The sequence below is a fragment of the Cetorhinus maximus genome, chromosome 1 (genome assembly GCF_964194155.1).
Source record: "Cetorhinus maximus chromosome 1, sCetMax3.hap1.1, whole genome shotgun sequence".
In the NCBI taxonomy this organism is placed as follows: domain Eukaryota; kingdom Metazoa; phylum Chordata; class Chondrichthyes; order Lamniformes; family Cetorhinidae; genus Cetorhinus; species Cetorhinus maximus.
The window spans coordinates 70,762,413-70,783,015 of record NC_135879.1 but is presented as its reverse complement, the minus strand read 5'-3'; the positions used below and the strand labels follow the sequence as shown (position 1 = coordinate 70,783,015).

The 20,603-nt window shown below is 44.0% G+C and overlaps 1 protein-coding gene across 1 annotated transcript in view; it reads right to left on the bottom strand.

Annotated features, from left to right (window-relative positions):
• Positions 1–20,603, bottom strand: part of cpe (carboxypeptidase E) — a 114,713-nt gene that overhangs the window by 41,945 nt on the left and 52,165 nt on the right. The window contains exons 2-3 of the mRNA XM_078542306.1: positions 17,088–17,284; positions 3,992–4,159 (exon numbers count right to left, since the gene is read on the bottom strand). Coding sequence (XP_078398432.1) covers positions 3,992–4,159; positions 17,088–17,284 — 365 coding nt within the window. The remainder of the gene's footprint in view (positions 1–3,991; positions 4,160–17,087; positions 17,285–20,603) is intronic.

Sequence of the window (20,603 nt, the reverse complement as noted above, 5' to 3'; positions counted from 1 at the left end):
GATGACACACTTAGACTATGTGTGGACTATCAAAAGGTGACTGCAGTGACAAAAGCGGATTCATATCCTATATCACAATTGGAAGATTGCATTGAGAAAGTGGGACAATCAACGTTTATCACAAAGATTGACTTGCTAAGAGGATATTGACAAGTACTGTTGCCAGAAAGAGCAAAGGAGATATCGGCTATTGTGATTCCACATGAACAAATCAGCTTAAAGCCATGCCATTTGGCAAGGAAAATGCACTGCAACATTTCAAAAACTGACAAACAAAGTAATTGCAGGACTGATCAATTGTGCTGTTTATATTGGTGACTTGATAGTTTTCAGTCAAATGTGGGAGGAGCATTTTCAACATCTGGAAGAATTATTTAGTCAATTACAAGGATTTAATTTGGTAATGAAAGTGGCTAAAAGTGAATTTTCGAAAGCGCAAATTACATATCTCAGCCATGCCACTGGACATGGTAAGGTGGCTCCAAGAGATGTGAAAGTCAAAGCTATCGTGGATTTCCCCGTGCCTACAACAAAATGAGAAGCTTTGAGATTTCTGGGCATGGGTGGGTTTTAACGGAAATTTGTACCAAACTTTAGCAGTGTGGTTGCTCCACTGACTGAACCATTAAAAAACAAGAAGTTTCAATGGGCACAGGAGTGTCAGAAGCATTTGACAGTTTTAAAACTGTATTGACTATGACACCAGTTTTGGCAGTACCCAATTATGCCAAGCAATTTAAGTTGGCCGTCGATGCAAGCAATACAGGCATTATTGGGTCTGTATTGTTACAAGAAGATGAAATTGGAATTGAGAAACCAATAGTGTATTTTTCACAGAAGTTGAATGTACAACAGAGAAGATATTCAACAATCAAAAAGGAGGCTCTGGGCCTGGTGTTAGCATTGCAGTATTTTGAGATTTACATTGCAAACAAATCTTCAGAAACAATTGTTTATACAGTTTATAATGGCTTATACAGACTATTTAAAGTTTCTGGACAAATTTTGGGACAGAAGTGCAAGGCTATTCAGATGGAGTTTATTACTGCAACCATTTAATCTACAGATTATACATGTGAATGGACAAGGAAATCTAATTGCAAATACATTGTCAAGAGTTTGAAGCTCAAAGGGAAAATTGGACATTTAAAACCCTGGACACTGGACTGGAATGATTTCTGTTGATACCAAGGATTTGTATATATATTGTTCTGTTAATGTATGCATCTTGTAATGTAATAGTGTGAGTATATAGATAAGTATAGGAGGTAGTGTAAGGTGGGTTAAGAAAATGAAGCCGTCTTTTTAAATTATGATGGTTCATTTTCCCGTACGGTGGTGGGGGGGGGGGTGGTGTCATGAAAATATAATCATTTTCATAATATTTTTGTGATTTATAGTAAAAGTGGATTAATAGTGGGGTTTGGATTAGTTTCTCTGTGAGTATGTGTGTGTGTGTGGAATTTAATTGAATTGGAGACAGCTGGTCTAGAGGCTTTGAGTTATCAACAAGAAGCTAGGTTTGAAATGCTAAACATGCAAACATGGCTAAAGTTTTAGAATGCAAGGTACAAAGAAAATTTGCATTTTTAGATAAATTAGGTTAGTTTGAATTTCAAAGAGATGGTAAGATGTTACACCTAGCTAGAAGAAGCCAAGCCAAACAGTGTGTTTATTTTCCCAAAGGTTACTGATAAAATTAGCACTATGAAAAGATTTATATTATGAGGAAGGTAAAGTTCCAAAGACATATTGGAACAATGGAATTTGCATTGAAAAGGAAGAAACATGTATACAGGAGATGAGGCTATGTGTAAGGGGAGAGGGTATTCTGAGATCTAACACAAGTGTGAAAAGCCTCCAGCCTCTGTGAATCAAGTTACTGTCCATAGGAACCAAAGCCGACAAAACTCACTTTAAAACTCACTGTCCAGGTTTTCATGTTGCTTTGCTTGAGTCTGTTTAAATCTATTTGTTTTCACTGTTGCCTTAGCAGAGGTGTAACTGGGAGCCAGATTAATTAGGGGTTTTAGGGGTTATTATAGTAGTAATTTGTAGACCTATGTTTGAAATCTTCTCTTTTGTTAATAAATGTTTAATTTAATTTTCTAATAATCCCTTAAGTCATGGTAGTCTTATTACTTCTGAATTCAGGACACGCATCTCAAAATAGAATACAAATTGCAAAACAGTTATGACCGCGTGGTCAAGCTTCCCTCATGGATTTGATCCACCTGGCACACATCATCTGCCACATCATAACAATCTGCTTTATCCGTTTTATCCTTCGTTCTTCTTGCGACAGATGATATGCCTGCTGATCAACTTGTTCTCAGGCCTCAACCTATGAAACTTTGGCAGCTAACAGCAACCTTAAGGATACGTGGCTTTTAATGACACTTTGGAAAGCTGGTGGTTTCTATTTTCTAACTCCATTGATAACTCCCCTGATGGAGCTGACACCACAAAATAACAAAGTGGGGTTTAACGAAGTTAAATAATGCCCTACCACTCTGTGGAACAGCCTGCTGGAAACACCGAGGAAAGAGTTTGAAAATCTCAAAGGTTTTTCAGTTTCATGGAGGTCTAAGCAGAACAAAAAGCTGGGGCAGGGAAAATGAACATTCTGTGTTTAGTAACTTGATCACAAGTGGAGCTCCATTAGACTCCATGTTGGGACCACACATGTTCTGATGAAAGGTTATCAACCTTTGCCACTCTACGGAATTTCCAGGCCAATCAGAATTGGATTGCCACTCCGCTCCTAGTTTCTTACCTTAAAATCCAGCCACTCCTTTCTTGCCCAACTTTCCATCTCAGGCTGGGTGAGAACTGTCTAGTCCAGTGGATGCTGAGGCCTTGTTTGGGGGGCAGGAGAGTCGGAGGTAAGGAAGCCATGCCCCCTTTTTATACAGCACTAGCTGCCGTAAAGCAGGTAAGTTCAAAGGTCCAGTCAATTTCAGAAGCCAGGGAGAAGGTAAGTTTGGAAGGTAAGTGCGTAGGATTGAGGTGTGGGGTCAGTTGGGTGGTCGGGGAGGGTGGGGGTTGGGTGTGGGAGTTGGATGGTTCATGGGGGTGTGAGAGCCAGGTGATCCATGGGGTGGGATCTGTTGGTCGGGTGCCTGATGGTCAGTGGGGTGAGGGGGGGTTGTTCAGTTGGGGGGGATCTCGTGGGGGGTCAGGGGAGTCAGCGGTAGGGGCATGGGGCGGGGGCGTGTCAGTACTATAGTTACCCAGGAATTTGAAATGGTTTTACTTCTCCTAACTTTTCCTGGATAACTATTACTGTAAGACAGTCACAACCATCCAAAGTTTGTGATTTATATCGTACTTTCAGATGGCTCCCATTTCAAAGCAATTGCCCAACGGAAGTTTGAACTTCCCAGGTAATTGCTGTGCAATCCTAACCTGGGGATTCCCGGGGTGGCGGGGGAGGGGGGTTCCCCAGTGCCTCTTTGGGGTAGCCCCCAGTTACGACGCCCTGGAGCTTGGAAGTTACGGGCCATTAACTCTGTTTCTCTCTCCATAGATGTTGCCAGACCTGCTGAGTATTTCCAGCACATTCCGTCTTTATTTTGTCTCCAAGTAGGTGGGAGAGACTTGAGCCAGTTCCCAGAACGGGTGCTCCCAGTGCGTGCTCAACAGGAAATCACAGGCCTGCATCTTCTTTTCCTGTCCACTGAAACAATTGGAACAATTAGGCATGAAGGGCCCACAATTCTGTGAGCAGTGTTGCCTGCACGAAACATTTCTGGCAGAAATGCTTTTTGTGGATATCAGCCCCGTCTTGTGTGCCTGTATGTATGCATCTATGTTTTTAAAGAGAGATAAGCTGGGGAGTAATAAATTAAGACATCCTTCTATCCTAATAATTCCATACAAGACAAAATATGAAGAAAACACTGGGACAAATTCTGAACATGCGAAAAGAAGCCACAAGTTACTCAGGGAGCAGTTACTTTGTCCCAGATCCCTGCAGTCACCCTCCTACCTTTGTGTTTCTGTCTACAGAAAGCTTTATGTTTTTCAGAAGATGGTTATTGGGCCCTCCTTCCCTTTCATACACATAGACGATTCTGTCAAGGTCGGGAAAATTTCTGTTGAGGTCGGTTCCTTGTGCATTATTGCGACCCACAAACCAGTCCTTCAGATCACCAGTCTGGAAGGGAGAAACAAGGGGAAAGAAAAGCTACATAAAAATATACCGCTGAAAGCAATTAAAGTTATCTGTAAAACAGAAGCTAAATATTTCTCAAAAACTAGACAGACATTCATATTACTAGCAATTACTTAATTACATGTTTATTCTCATATTGAACTGGACATAATTTATGAAAATAGGAAAGTAAAGAAATGTGAAAACCTGTGATAAAGGTAGAAGTTGGAAGCTGGAGGTGAATGAAGGATCACCTAACAAATGACAAGTTTTTTGTTCCTTCCATTCAGCAGTGTGACAGAACTGTTAGAAGGCTTTCCTAGCTGTACACAAGCTTTAAGGTCAGTTCTGTTAGAGGGAAGCAAGCGTTTGAAGTAAAAAAGAAATCCAGCCCCCTGAAAGATGGAGGCGATGTAGGAATTCCATTTGAGATCCAAGGAGATGGCAAGGCCAGGAATACTGACAGACAAAGAGGAACTAAGGGTAGATCCATCAAAGGCAAAGAACAGAAGCTAATTGTTAGATTTGTGAGAGACATGAAGAAACTGTGCGTTTGAAGAATTTAAAGAAACAACAATGACCATGTCCCCACAGAACATGAAGGATCATGGTGTAACAACTCAACTATTACACTGTGAAAACACTTTAGGCTCTGTGCACAGAAGGGAGCGTAAATACTACTGAACAATGAGTAAAATAGTTCATTGATATTAAGCAGAAACAATATGGGACAGAGGACAGGATTCCTAGTCAAAGGGTATGGTTCAGATCTTGCAATGCCTAATAATCCCATTGACCAACAGTGGAGTGAAAAGGTCCAGAGAATCAGCAGTCAGCTAAAGCACAGATAGTTAATTTGTGAAGGAACTGGATAGTAATGGACCAAACTTTGATGGGAGACTATCTGACGTAATTTGATTAGAAGTGCAGAGTGTCAGGCCATCAAGAGCTTTGGGAATCCCAAGACAATAACAATTATGCACCAAGGTGTTCAGGAATAGCACTGAAAAAGTGTTTATGTTTGTACTTGTACATAAGTACATAAAAATACATAAGTCGCCAAGGAAAAGGTGTCAGGAACCATACTGGCACCCTTGAATTAAGCCCAAAATTGCAAAGTGATGCATTCTAACCCAAATTTCTTTCACTGGTGTTTTATTTCCATGGGAACTGTGGTAGGGTTGGCTTAGGCCAGTAATTAGAATGGCAAGAGAGATTACCTTAGGGATAGAGGGAACAAGAACATATTTCCAAAAAGAAAATAAACTAGAAATGACAGGACAAGATTAAATTCAGAAATACAATGCTAAGGATATGCTATTAAGAATGGTTAGAAATTAAAATGTGCTCTTAGCTTATTAGTTCAATATAATTAGAAAGTGAAATAAAAGCAGAAGTGCCACACAAAGGAACTAAAATGGGATCTCCTCTGTCAGGGAGATTTGTTTTTGAGTGCCTGCCAATGCAAAGAACTGTCTCAAATCATCTCTGAGGAATATGTAGTAGAGATACAATCGTTTGTCATCTGCAAACCAATGATGAACTATTTTTTTACATGGCTAGTTTAAAAATGATAGCCAAACTTTGCACCTGCTGCAAGTACAGGGAAAATCTGCTGGCAATTGAATATTTACACTGATTCAAAAAGAATGCCATTGGCACCCAATTTACAGCCATTGAATGTTATTTTTATTTTTGGGGTAGCCTGTATATTGTCTGAAACAAGGCAATAGGAATTGTGTCAAAAACTGTTGACCCTCCCTCCCGCGCTCCCTCTTCTCTCTTCACTTCCCTGCAAATGTGGAAGCACCTCATTACCACTCAACATTCCTTCATGGGAATGCAGCTGTTTTGCAGTGGTAGTTGGGAATATACTTGCATTTATATCATCACACTGAATATCTTAAAGCAGTCCACTCAATAAATTACCTTTCATTTTGCTGAAAACAGAGATATGGTTGTTCGTAATAGGAAGAATACAGACCGTACTCAACCAGCTCACACTTGCAAAATGTAAAACAAAATTTTCACTGCGAGATGTGATTTCACAATTGGGTAGCACTTGCTGAACAATCCTGAGTGCGCTAATAGCCAATTTAAAATAATTAGTCGAGCTCATAACATGGCTCATTTACACTTGCTAGAAGTGACATACATTCACACTCAGGGAGCCACTCTCCGCAAATAAAAGGAACACGTTCAAGTCAGACGCCTTTTTTTGAATTAGTTGGGAGCTTGGGAAGCCCATAGTTCCCCATTGCTTTCTCCATGGCAATGACTTAGTCAATCAGAGTCGAGTCGCCAATCAGTACCCTTTTCTCCAGTAGTATAAACTGTTGTGACCATTTGAAATTTGGCACTTATGTGTTTGTGGTGATGAGTGCAAGATGAAAAGCTTTGGCAACATGTCTCTCTTTTCAGCAATATTCAAGTTCTGTGCTAGCAAACAAAATTACTTTTTAAGTGTTGTTGTGACACAAATAATGAGTGACAATGTACATAATAATAACTGAAATCCAAGTGTTCAAAAACATCTATCCAATTTTAATGTACCACTGATTCTGTCTTATGGCAGACTTGCCATTACAACTGTTCTCAGGCTTTTTTTGTGCCAAGGCTATGGTTGTCCACTAGATGGTGGTAGAAGCAAATCTGACAGACAATGAATCTTAATCAGAAGTTTGTTCATAGTTTGTACAGCACTTCTACAATTCAATCTGTAAATAATAAAGAACACAATCAAAGTAGAAAAGTTGCAGACCCAAATTCTACATAAATGTTGATAACATCCTCACCACTGTAGTATAATGGAGTGTGTTAGACTAAGTCCCAGAAAGGGTTAATTGTAATAGTCTGTGATGTCATATATTGAGAAGATATAACAATGTTATTGGAAATTATTTTAAACTAGAGTTCTAATGGGATCTATGTCTATGTGTGTGCCTGTGGGTATCTTAATTGGATTAAAGCCAGCTAGTCTGGGTGCTTTGATGTATAGTGCTTTTGAGATGTTAATTAGGTAAACGTAAGGAGGGTAGAAGGTAAAGTGTAAAGTGTAAAGTTGCATTTGTTAAAATAAACCATTCAAGACTGCGGGTGAAATCTTACACCTAGCTAAAAGATGCCAAGCAATGTGTTTATTTTTTTCAGCTCACTAATAAAATTGGTGGGATGAAAGGATGTTATTGTTAGAAGAGGTAAAGTTAAAAGCCAAATGATACAATGGAAAAATTACATTCAAAGAGAAAGATATGTATAAAGGAGAATGGAGATTATGTTTAAGGCAGAGGCATTTTAAGATCAAGTGAGGGAAGCCTCTAACCTGTAAGCCTGAAGCTGCTGTCTGCAAGGATCTAGAGCTGAAAGAAACTCATTTTGAACTGTCCAGGGTGTGCTTTGCCCGGTGTCTCTTTGAATCTATGAGATTTACCTTAACGAGTGTATAACCGAGAGTCAGATTAATTAGGGAATTTTTGTAGTTATTATAGTAGTAATTTTGTAGGCATATGTATGTGTTTACAATCTTTCTTGTATTAATAAATGTTTAATTTAGTTTTATAAAATCCTCTTGACACTCAGTGATCTTATTATTACTGAATTCAAAGCCTGCATCTCGAAACATCCAAATTGCAAAAAATGGCTTATGACAGTTGTTTCAAGTTTCCCTTTGGGGTTTGAACAACTCAGCTTTTACCTTCTGCTGTGTCATATTACATAGAAGAGACTGTCAGACTCATGATGTGAGACTCTGGACAGTCTAAAGTGAATGTACAAGGAAAGCAAGCATGGTCATAAGCTTGTGAGAGAGAGCTCTCCATGATCTGCAAATATGTTCAAATTAAAGTTACAGTGTTTATAAGGTAGCAGTCTTCAGGAATCATTGAAACTGCTGTAACTCAACAATAGAATAATATAATCACACCTCTCTCAACCTCCACCCTCCAGTCCCACAAGCCTCTGAGATATCTATGCACCTGTAATTTTGGCACCTTGAGCATCTAGGATTTTAATTGCCTCATCATTAGGCTCTGTGCCTTCAGCTGCCTAGGCCCTAAGCTATGGAATTCCCTCTTTTTCCTCCTTTAACTCGCTCATTCAAACTTACCTATGACTAATCTTTTAGCCACCTACCCTAATATCACGTTATATGGCTCAGTGTCAATTTTTGCTTTATAACACTGCTGTGAAGCTCCTTGGAACATTTTATTATGTTAAAGGTACTATATAAATACAAGTTGTTGTTTCTGTTAAAATGTTCTCACTAATATAGTCCACTCCATTTCAGCGAATTATCCTAATTTAGGACCACGTTTTGTGGGTTGATGGGCAGGATTTTTCCTATGGCGGGCAGGCTGGGCGGGAGCGGGCGGGGGTGGGCGCAGAGCCAATCGCCGCCCACATTAGGCTGCATGCCGCCATTTTACACGGGCAGGCCAATAAAGGCCCATCCAACGTAATACATGATCGGTAGAGCTCAGCTCTTTCGCACATGCATGCGCAAAAGGGCAGCAATCTCCCTGAGGCACAGGGCTGCCTCAGGGAGATTGAATGGACATTAAAAGGATTGAATAAATGATTGAAAAATTTATTTAAACATATCCCCTCATGTGATGAGTTGGGACACGTTTTTAAATTTATGATCATTTATTTATTTAATTAATAACAGCTCCAGGAAACCTCATCCCGCTCGTGGATGAGGTTTCCTGAAAAACACGAAGGCTGCTTGGGCTTTGCGCCTGCCCACCAACTTTAAGGTTGGACAGGCAGTGTTCACAAGTGCTTTAATTAATTTCTTAATGATCTTATTAGGCCGTTGACATTTCGGCGGGCGCACAGCCGACTGCGGCGCGCGCCTGCCGAATGAAATATCGCGATGATGTCGGGACGCACACCCGACGTCATCGCGCATTATTTTACACATTGGCGCGTCAGGCCTGCCACCCACACACGGACCGGAAAATTCTGCCCAATGTCTATTTGAATAGGCTACAGGCACAGGGAAAACTTTCCAGAGAGCTTGCACTTTGGGGGATTTTAAAAGGCGACAGCTCACCATGAAAGGTAAAAATATGATAGGTCTTCATTGACTACAGAATGTGCCATAGGTTGCACAATGACCTGCACATAGCAGCTGGATCAGAGGCATTTCTTCCCATGGCAGTATAAGTTACCACAACATGAAGCTTTCATACTGTCTGATCCTTCCAAGCCTCAGCAGGAGTTCTGTGTTGCACACATTGATCAATTAAACTCTATGTTGGCAGGGCAGCACTACCTAAACACCACCATGCGACCTCACCACTGCACCTGAACTGTCAGACTACTTGGGCTGGATTTTTGCTACAGAGGTGGGTAGCTCGAGACAGGAAGCTTCCCGATTCAGCAGCCCCACCTTGGTTACATCCAAATTTTACTCCAGGATGGCGGGATAGAGTCGGGCCTGCCAACTCCTGAAGCAGATCCTAGGCAGCCATGGGGGCGGGTGAGTACCAAGGCGGACCGGTTAAAAGGCACGCTTCAGTTCTCTGGAGCTTTGTCTCACTTGTTTTGGATGCTGTTTGGCCCTCTAGCCCTCACCCAACCATGCCCACCCCCCCACCTTTCTCGCATCACACGCAACACCTCCCCCCAATTTGGCCCCTCATAACCCCATGCTGCTTCCATGCCAACCTACGCCTGCCACCCAGCCCCCATACAATATATGTGAAGAATAGCTCACCAATTAACGGCCACTTAGCCAATTAATGGTTATTTTACCCCTGGCAGGGGAAGCCTACGCTAAATGGGTAGCCCAGCAGCTTTAGCTGGAGGAGCTAGTGTCGGGCAAGCTGGGGATGGTGGTGGGGGAGGTGAGGCAAGTTCCTCCTGTGCCCATCAGAGGCATCATATCTCTCTTTAACCCTTCCCCACCTGCCTCTCAAACCCAGCCTCCCCACTTCACTCCCCTCAGTGGGGCCTGTCAGTCAGGCCCTACCAATGCCCCAAACTTGCCTTTAGTTAGGCCTCCATAACCTCCTATTCTTCACACACTGACTTAGACGGCCCGCGTCTACCTCCTACCCAAAATCCACAAACAGGACTGTCCCAGCAGACCGATCGTGTCAGCCTGTTCCTGCCCCACGGAACTCATTTCTTGCTATCTTGACTCCATTCTCTCTCCCCTTGTCCAGTCCCTCCCCACCTACATCCATGATTTCTCTGACACCCTACATCATATCAACAATTTCCAGTTCCCTTGCCGCAACCGTCTCCTCTTCACCATGGACGTCCAATCCCTCTACACCTCCATCCCCCACCAGGATAGTCTGATGGCTCTCAGCTTCTTCCTCGAACAGAGGCCCGAACAATCACCATCCACCACTACTCTCCTCCGTCTGGCTGAACTTGTTCTCAGACTGAACAATTTCTCCTTAAACTCCTCTCACTTCCTCCAAATAAAAGGTGTGGCTATGGTTACCCACATGGGCCCCAGCTATGCATGTCTCTTTATGGGGTATGTGGAACATTCCTTGTTCCAGTCCTACTCCGGCCCCCTCCCACAACTCTTTCTCCGGTACATCGATGATTACTTCAGTGCTGCTTCATGCTCTCGTCTGGACCTGGAAAAATTTATTAATTTTGCTTCCAATTTCCACCCCTCCATCATTTTCACATGGTCCATCTCTGACACTTCCCTTCCCTTCCTTGACCTCTCTGTCTCAATTTCTGGTGATAAACTGTCCACCAATATCCATTACAAGCCTACCGACTCCCACAGCTACCTTGACTACAGCTCCTCACACCCTGCTTCCTGTAAGGACTCCATCCCATTCTCTCAGTTCCTTCGCCTCCGTCGCATCTGTTCTGATGACGCCACTTTCAAAAACAGTTCCTCTGACATGTCCTCCTTCTTCCTTAACCGAGGTTTTCTACCCACGGTGGTTGACAGGGCCCTCAACCGTGTCCAGCCCATCTCCCGCGCATCCGCCCTCACACCTTCCTCTCCCTCCCAGAAACATGATAAGGTCCCCCTTGTCCTCACTTATCACCCCACCAGCCTCCGCATTCAAAGGATCATCTTGCCCCATTTCCACCAACTCCAGCATGATGCCACCACCAAACACATCTTCCCTTCACCCCCCCCGGCGGCATTCCGTAGGGATCGTTCCCTCCGGGACACCCTGGTCCACTCTTCCATCACCCCCTACACCTCAACCCCCTCCCACAGCACCTTCCCATGTAACCGCAGAAGGTGCAACACCTGCCCCTTCACTTCCCCTCTCCTCACCGTCCAAGGGCCCAAACACTCCTTTCAAGTCAAGCAGCATTTCACTTGCACTTCCCTCAATTTAGTCTACTGCATTCATTGCTCCCAATGCGGTTTCTTCTACATTGCAAATGCAGACTGCATGACCGCTTTGCAGAACACCTTCGGTCTGTCCGCAAGCATTACCCAGACCTCACTGTCGCTTGCCATTTCAACACTCCACCCTGCTTTCATGCCCACATGTCCGTCCTTGGCCTGCTGCATTGTTCCAGTGAAGCTCAACCCAAACTGGAGGAACAGCACCTCATCTTCCGACTAGGCACTTTACAGCCTTCCGGACTGAATATTGAGTTCAACAATTTTAGATCATGAACTCACTCCTCAATCCCCACCCCCTTTCCGATCTCCCCCTTTTTTTTCCAATAATTTATATAGATTTTTCTTTTCCCACATATTTCCGTTATTTTTAAATGTATTTCCATCCATTGTTTTATCTCTACCTTTTAGCCTTTTTCGATTCCTTCACCCCACCCCACCCCCACTAGGGCTATCTGTACCTTGCTTGTCCTGCTTTCTACCCTTAATTAGCACATCCCTTAGATGATATCACCACCTTCAACACCTCTTTGTCCTTTTGTCTATGACATCTTTTGGTTATCTCCACCTATCACTGTTGAAGGGTCATTCGGACTCGAAACGTTAACTGTGTTCCTCTCCGCAGATGCTGCCAGACTTGCTGAGTTTTTCCAGGTATTTTTGTTTTTGACTTAGTCTCAGTAGTGACCGCTGCTCGAAAGTGGTTCTGCTGGGACTACAGAGCTAGCGTTCTAAGGTAGGACTTCCTCCCCAGATGGGGGCAGAAGTCTCACCGTCAGCCAATTAGTCAATTTAACAAATGTTAAATGGTTGCAAGGCAGCTGGCATCAACAGGGTTGCATTCCCTGCCAACATTTCAGATGGCAGAGTGAGAAGTCCTGCCATCTGAAAAATCCTGCTCTCGATAATAAAAAAAACTTCTCAAAAATTCATTCAAAGCTTTTAAATCTCAAGTGGTTAATTTCTTTAAAAACAAACTTCTATTCAGACACCATGTCTAAGACAGCTAATCCTTTAATAGCCTCTTTGAACTGTCAAGCTGTGAACTCAGGACAACTTGCTGAGATAATTGTAGCTTTTGAAACTCAGCCAAGCATTCATAATGATATATTGCCAGCCTTTGGTATAATGCCAACAAAGAACTCTACTGAAACTGCACAACCAGTCGGTAATGTTTTTTCTTACATACATCAGATGGCCCATCAATCAAAGCAGTCTCGCAGAATGTTTTTTAACTCTCACAGAATGTTTTTTAACTCTCACTGACAGCTTAAACCTATTTTTACTCAGGTTTAAGATGCAGTGGATTTTTAAAACATTCAGATCTTGATAATTAAACTAACCTGAATTGCTTCAGTATCTGAGGATTCGTGAATGGTGCTGAATGTTGTGCAATTATCAGCAAACATCCCCACTTCTGATCTTATAATGGAAGGAAGGTCATAGATGAAGCAGCTGAAGATGGTTAAACTGGGGACACTACCCTGACGAACTCCTGCAATGATATCCTGGAGCTGAGATGACTGACCTCCAACAACCACAACCATCTTCCTTTGTGCTAGGTATGACTCCAACCAGCAAAGAGTTTCCCCCCCGATTCCCACTGCCTCTAGTTTTGTTAGGGCTCCTTGATGCCACACTCGGTCAAATGCTGCCTTGATGTCAAGGGCGGTCACTCTCGCCACACCGCTGAAGATCAGCTCTTTTGTCCATGTCCAAATGCAGCAAGACCAGGGCAATATCCAGGCTTGGGCTGACAAGTGGCAAGAAACATTTACGCCACATAAGTGTAGGCAATGACCATCTCCAACAAGAAAGAATCTAACCATTGTCCCTTTATGTTCAATGGAATTACCATCGCTGAATGCCCCACTATCAGCGGGGGTTACCATTGACCAGAATCTGAAATGGACTAGCGATATAAATACTGTGGCTACAAGAGCCAGTCAGAGGTTGGAATCCTGCAGCGAGTAACTCACCTCCTGGTTCTCCAAAGCCTGTCCACCATCTATAAGGCATGAGTCAGGGGTGTGATGGACTACCCTCCACTTGCCTGGATGAGTGCAGCTCCAACAACACTCAAGATGCTTGACACCAACCAGGACAAAGCAGCCCACTTGATTGGCACCCCTTCCAAAAACATTCACTCCCTCCACCACCAACGAACAGTGGCAGCAGCGTGTACCATCTACAAGGTGCACTGCAGGAATTCACCAAGGGTCCTTAGACAGCACCTTCCAAACCCACAACCACTAACATCTAAAAGGACAAGGGCAGCAGACACGTAGGAACACCACCACTTGGACGTTCCCCTCCAAACCACACACCATCCTGACCTGGAAATATATCGCCGTTCCTTCACTGTCGCTGGGTCAAAATCCTGGAACTCCCTCCCTAACAGCAGTGTGGGTGTACCTACACCACATGGACTGCAGCGGTTCAAGAAGGCAACTCACCACCACCTTCTCATGGGCAATTAGGGGTGGGCAATAAATGCTGGCCTAGCTAGCGACGCCCACATCCCATAAATGAATAATAAAAAAGAACCAAGGTTGTAATGAGGTCAGAAGCTGAGTGACCCTGGCGGGACCCAAACTGAGCATCAGTAAGCAGGTTATTTCTAAGCAAGTGCTATTTGATAGCACCATTGATGACCCTTTTCATCACCTTACTGATGATCGAGAGTAGGCTGATGGAGCAGTAATTGGCCAGGTCAGATCTGACGTGCTTTTTGTGTACAGGACATACCTGGGCAATTTTCGAAATTGCCAGGTAGATGCCAGTGTTGTAGTGGTACTGGAAGAGCTTGGCTCAGGGTGCGGCAAGTTCTGGAGAACAGGTCTTCAGTACTATTGCTGGAATATTGTCAGGGCCCATAGCCTTTGCAGTATCCAGTGTCTTCAGCTGTTTCTTGATATCACATGAAGAGAATTGAATTGGCGGAAGGCTGGCATCTGTGATGCTGGTGTCCTCTGGAGACAGGCTGAGATGGATCATCCACTCGGCACTTCTGTTAATCTTCACTTAAGATTCTTATTTTTGCCTTTGAATCCCCTCATAATCTAACCACTGTCTATCTCTGTAACCTTCTCCAGCCCAAGGACCCCCTGAGACTGTTGTGTTCCCCCAACTCTGGCCTCCTGTTCACTCGACCATTGGTGAGCATGCCTTCACCCTGGCACACATTCCTAAGTTTCGGAATTCCCCCCTAAATTGCCACCTACCTATCATCGGTTAAGACCTATGTTGCCTTTAAAATTTAGTTGTGCATAGCTCATATATTTTAGTGAGCCGGCCCTTTAAATTCTTTTGCGCAGCTGTGCACGTGTTATTGCTCACACAACAAGTCTCGAACAAGGCAAACTAAAATTCACCTCTTTGATCAAGCACCCCTAATATCAGCTTCTTTGGTTTGATGTTCATTTTGTCTGATTGCCTCTTTAAAGTGCGTTGTAGTGTGTTTCTACATTTTATAAACCAATGTTTCTGTATGATTGGCATACATTTGGAAGCTGACTCCATACTTCCTGATAATTTTTCCATAGGATCTCATGTCCATGGTGAAGGCAAGGGGACCACGATGGATGGTGTAGACAGCAGAGGAGAAGCTTCTGGGCCAAATGCAGTGGCTGCACAGTGTATAGCATGAGTGGAGCTGAAAGAGAGAGACCAGTGGCACAAAGGTGGAGAACAGAAAAGAGACACTGGAGGAGAATGAAATGGTGACAGGTAGAAGAGAGGTTGAGGAGAATGAGAAAGTCCGCCACAGGAAGTTATTTGTGACTATAGCCAATGCAGCTTAATGTTGTGGTTGTCACAGTGGCTCTTTTCAGACACTGATCGGCCCAAGGTGCATTGCCAGCATTTAGTTTTTATTTTCAATTTTTATACATTTGCAGTTCTTTTCCCCAATAAAATGTAGTTAAAATCTGATGATTCAGGCTGCCCAGCTTCAAAAGCATCACCAAGTATGGAACCAAGTACAGATCTGGAAGGTCCCAGTTTAATCTCCAGTTTCTATTGAGTTGCTGAGCTGGGAAGGTAGAAATACAGTTGCTATTACCAATTCTGGCCTGGCTGGTAAGGACTTCCCATTTAGTGATCCCAACTGGAAAATGCAGAGGTATAGCTATTAGATGGGAAAATGATCAGTCTTAGCTATGATGAATGGAATCTCACCCAACTTGCTAAACACATTCCAGACACAATGTCTTCAGAAGCAGAGAGGAGAATAAAATCTGGTGAATTGTTTCAAGTCTTAGATGAGTCATCATGAACAGTAAAACTGAATGTTTCCAAGCACAGTTTTTCCCAACCAGATGAACATCCTTTCAAAGAAATGATATATCTGTGAATGGGATGTGGGGCAAATTCTGTTGTCACACTTGGGCCTGGATTTTAGCCTAGAGTTGGGTTCTATATAAGCTTGAGGGAGAGGGGTCATTGCTGTTATGAGGTCAAGAAATCTTGAAGTACATGTCCTCCAAATATCCAACAGAATTTAACTGCAGGCCAGGGCTCCTTTTGTTTCTGTAGGGTTCCCACCCACATTCAGCTTGATTGACAAGCTGGAAGCTTGTCAGTTGGGAAGCCTACTCCAAAAGACAAGAACTTACGAGAAGAGGTAGGTGTACTAGAGGCGCGAGAGAGATTGGGCCAGAGCAGATGGTGTTGCAGAGGGGAAACAGATCGTGGTTGGAGATGGGGGGGGAGAAGATGATGGTCACGGTGGGGGGAGCTGATAGTGGTCGTGAAAGGGGGAGCCGAACATTAGCCGCAAGGGGAGGGCAGACGGGAGGAAGGGAACTGACGTGGTCACAGAGAGAAGCACACAGAGGTCACAGAGGAGAGAAGCAGACGGTGGTCACGGAGAGAAGCACACAGAGGTCACAGAGGAGAGAAGCAGACGGTGGTCACAGAGGAGAGAAGCAGACGGTGGTCACAGAGGAGAGAAGCAGACAGTGGTCACAGAGGAGAGAAGCAGACAGTGGTCACAGAGGAGGGAATTAGATGGCACCATGGAAGGGGCAAGTCGACGCTGGTCACAGAGGAGGGGGGAGTAAATGGTAGACACAGATCAGGGTGCAGACAGTGGTCACGGAGGGAGTGAGGCAGACAGTGAACATGGGTGAAGTATTTGGCGGTCGTGACAGGTTCCTGTGGTGACTGGCGGGAGGGAGCAGCCAGATCATAGTGCAGCATTTACTGAATAGCTTATTGAGCCTGAAGGAAACACTCCTGCTCCTCCTTGCCCATAAGCAGTGCTGTAAAGACACTTACCTCATGGATTCAGCCCTTCTTTGCTCCTTGCACTGGCCATGTTTCCTGGGCCTGGAAAACCCAAGCAGCAGAAGTTAAAAATAGAATCACAGTTAAAAATGAAGGTGGGAACCTTCTTATAATATTTAAATGACCAAGCCTCCTCCTGTGAGTGGTCACCTGACCCTTGCCCTGCTCCCATTAAAATCAGAATTGGGCATATTTGAGATGGATTAATTTTCCTGTTCCAGATTTTTGCATTTTAATCTGACATAACCCGAATCCACCTGTCTTTTGGGAGCTAATATTGAGCCCTTGGTGTCTGCTTACCTGTAAAGCTGCTTTCTCAAACCCATCAGGATTCATGGATGGCATGATGTGTATCCGTGTGCTGTGAATCAGACTGACAATCGTTTCATTTCCTTTTTGGTATTCATTGCACAGATGCTGTGCCAAGAAGACAAGCATCTCTCTTCCCACTGCCTCATTCCCATGCATGTTGCCAATGTATTTAAATTCTGGCTCCCCTGTAAGGCAAAAGACAGAGAAGAACAATAAGCAGTTTTCCAAAATTTGATGTTCACACACTTTAGGAACTAGTTAAGCTGTTCAGTGGGGATCTTTAAAGGCTGGTGCTATATTTAGCTCCAACACCAGAGATTTCTTTTGTTACCCATATCTCTTGACAGCTCCAGGCTATGCCTTAACTGTGATCAAGAGGATGGAAGCCCAATCTGCACTAAACCCACAATACCAGCCCAAGGCGGCAGCACAAAAGTCAACAGATCATCCCACTTTAATGCACTACATGGGAGGTACTTCATCCCTCCTTGGCTGCCCACAGAGACCAACATTGGTGGCAAAGACCTGAGAGCAGGTCTGGCCCCCACCTCCTGAGATAACAGCAACACGCTTATGGAGATCATGGAGGCTAAGCAGAGAGAGAGAGAGAGAAAGAAAAATCGCATGTATCTGTGAGCAGGAATTTAACAGCATGGATGGGAGCGGACACAAGAAGAAAATAAAGCAGCAGCTTTTTGCTCAAGTAGCAGGTGAAGTGAAGAGAAGGAGAAGGACTAAGCAAAAATCTTTTTTGAAAGGATTACAGAATGCTGCAAAGTGTTTACGTTGCCATCAACTGATTTACCGGGGATTAAACTGGTCTTCAGTGGCAGCATAAAACAAGCAATAGTGAAACGGCAGCCTGTTCGACTTCAACAGAAAAGAAAGTCAGTGTATGAAATGAGTTTCTCATTTGTCTATTTTGTGCTAATGCCAAAAAGACAATTACCACCCTTCCCCACCCCCCACAGAGTTTATAGCTTATTGCACGCCATATCTACACAGCAAACACAGCCACCCCTGCAGAATAATAACAGTTCAAAACCAAAGATTAACACAAGAGCAAGGCCAAAATGGTCATTAGAATACCATTAAAAATTTGACAAACCATTCACATCTGAAGAGAAATCAGTTGTGGTTTGAACATCTGTATATGGATGGGTTTGAAATAATATTCTAAAAAAAAATTGTGAAAGGTTGTAATTTTTGGGTGAAATTCTAATTTAACAATAACATATGCCACGCTTGCATTCACACATGGCAGACTGGAGAGTGACAACACTGGGAAAAATTGAAAGATTTACCATTTTTCACTCAAACATTTCCAGACCTGACATGTAGGTCAGAAGGACTGTAGCACTATGCATTTGCCCCCACGCTCTAGGTCTTTCTGCCCTTTACCTATTTGATACCCAAATCTGATTTCAGAAGAGCATCTGCTGCTGCACCATCCTAACTGCTCCCTTCAACACCTCTCTAAGCGAGAAATTGTCAACTAAGTGCCAATTGTAACAAGTTCCCACTGAGAAGATGTTAAAAGGTTGCCCACTCGTTTCACTGAGGAGCTTTCAGACAGAGCAGGCTTTCACTGCATTGGAGCTGCGTTTAAACTCAGATTTCTGTGAAAGGACAATGGTCTGCTAACACACCATGCTATCCAGCCCCTGACAAACACTCTTTTGTAGTTTTATAAATCACAGACTTGTGTTAGTGTTTTATTTTCAAACTAAAGCTCTAAAGTTAATTGAAACAAATCAGGCAAGGAAAGAGAATACATTGATGGTAATGGGACAAATGCAGTAAGCACATTGGGCTTTAGGCCAAGCACTTTGCAGACCAAAGGAATATATTAATTCACACACATTTACTTCTAATATTGATTTAAAATCCCAACCGAAAATGCAAGATAGAGCTACAGTTTGGGTGAAATTATCCCAAATTTGCACTAAGTGTGATAGTGGGTGGGAGGAAGAGCGTTTTACCCACTGACTGCAATAGCGGCTTTTCACACTGAATTGTCCCAATCCTGCCTCATTAATCATGTATTCCCGGGAATGGTGGACGGGCTCTCATTTGGCCCGCCACACCATCACCTCGCCGCTTCCTCACGCCAAGTGCCATTTTTAAAATGCAGCCATGCACACACCTCTCAGTGCTTCCAGCCCAGGACTGCTGCACAGAAGACATGGCCCCGAAAGGCAAGAAGACTGCAGCACCCCAATTCAGTGACAAGTCCCTCGAGTCCCTTTTGGACACCATGGAGGCCCGCATGATGTCCTCTGCCCCTGTTCTGGCTGCAGGAGGAGCAAAAATCTCACCACTCCAGCTTGGTCGGGATGGCAGTGAGGATCAGTGCCAATGCTGCACAGAAGAGGTTGGCCATCCGATGGAAAAAGAGAATGAATGATCTCATCCATGCTGCCAGGGTAAGGCAACCATCTCTTCATTCTAAACTCACACACTCACAAGCCCATCACACATTCACTGGCATCTCACTCACTGCCAGCTCAAGGGGCATCAGCACTTACACTCGCACACACACCCTTACATCTCCATCTGACCTCATCTCCTCTGGAGACTGCCTCCTCAGCCCTCACCATCTTGAAGCCACTTGCACAGATCAGCTTGTGCCCCACACACACATGAGATACCCCTTCCCCAGTACAGCCTTCACCCTGCAGCCCCTTCCCCAAGCAAACCCTCGCCCTGCAGCCACTGTAAAGCCACCCCGGCCTTATGGCTGGTGTGGTAGGTAGAGACATACCTACCTAGAGGCCCCCTAAAAGTGATGTGGTGCTGCCTGCGAAGCCTGGAGCTAATAACCATGAGTGCTGCCTGAAGCAAGATAGGCAAACAAACCTCAAAGTCCCGAGCGAAGTGTAGCTCGCCAAGTGCACATTGCTTACGTACAATTGTGAAACACGTCAGCATGCAATCACGCTGATGTGCTCAGATGATCCCGCGTGCGGAGGGTGATTCCAGCAAGCTGAGCTTATAATAATATGCAGGTGTAGTACAATGATGTTCCCGATGTCCGACAGTGGGAAACACGGCCCTCTATTGACGGGCAGAGCAGGTGATTGCAAACTGGTTTCACAACATTGTGAAACCAATTTTTGACCTTCTCTCTGTATTGTCCGCTCACGCCACCAAACAAAGCCACTAAAGCAGATAAATTATAGGGCAAAAAGTGATATTACCCTTTCTCTTGAATGGACCGTTCTGTAGTGTAAGTCTTCTGTTTGTGCTGGTGCACTCTGCCAGGCACTCGCATCTGTTGAGTGGGTGGAGCAATGCTAAGGTCCAACATGTGCAGCATCGCTTGTCTGCACAGGTAAATAACATTTTTTAAATTGAAATAGTTTCTGTAGATCAAGTGGGTCGAAAGGATAGCAAGGATCCTACTTACATAATGAAGAGGCTCAATTACAGACAAAACCAAGCACAACCACTTCCATCCCCTGACCACTTTCCAAACCCATTCCCTCTGTACCAGCATCCAGG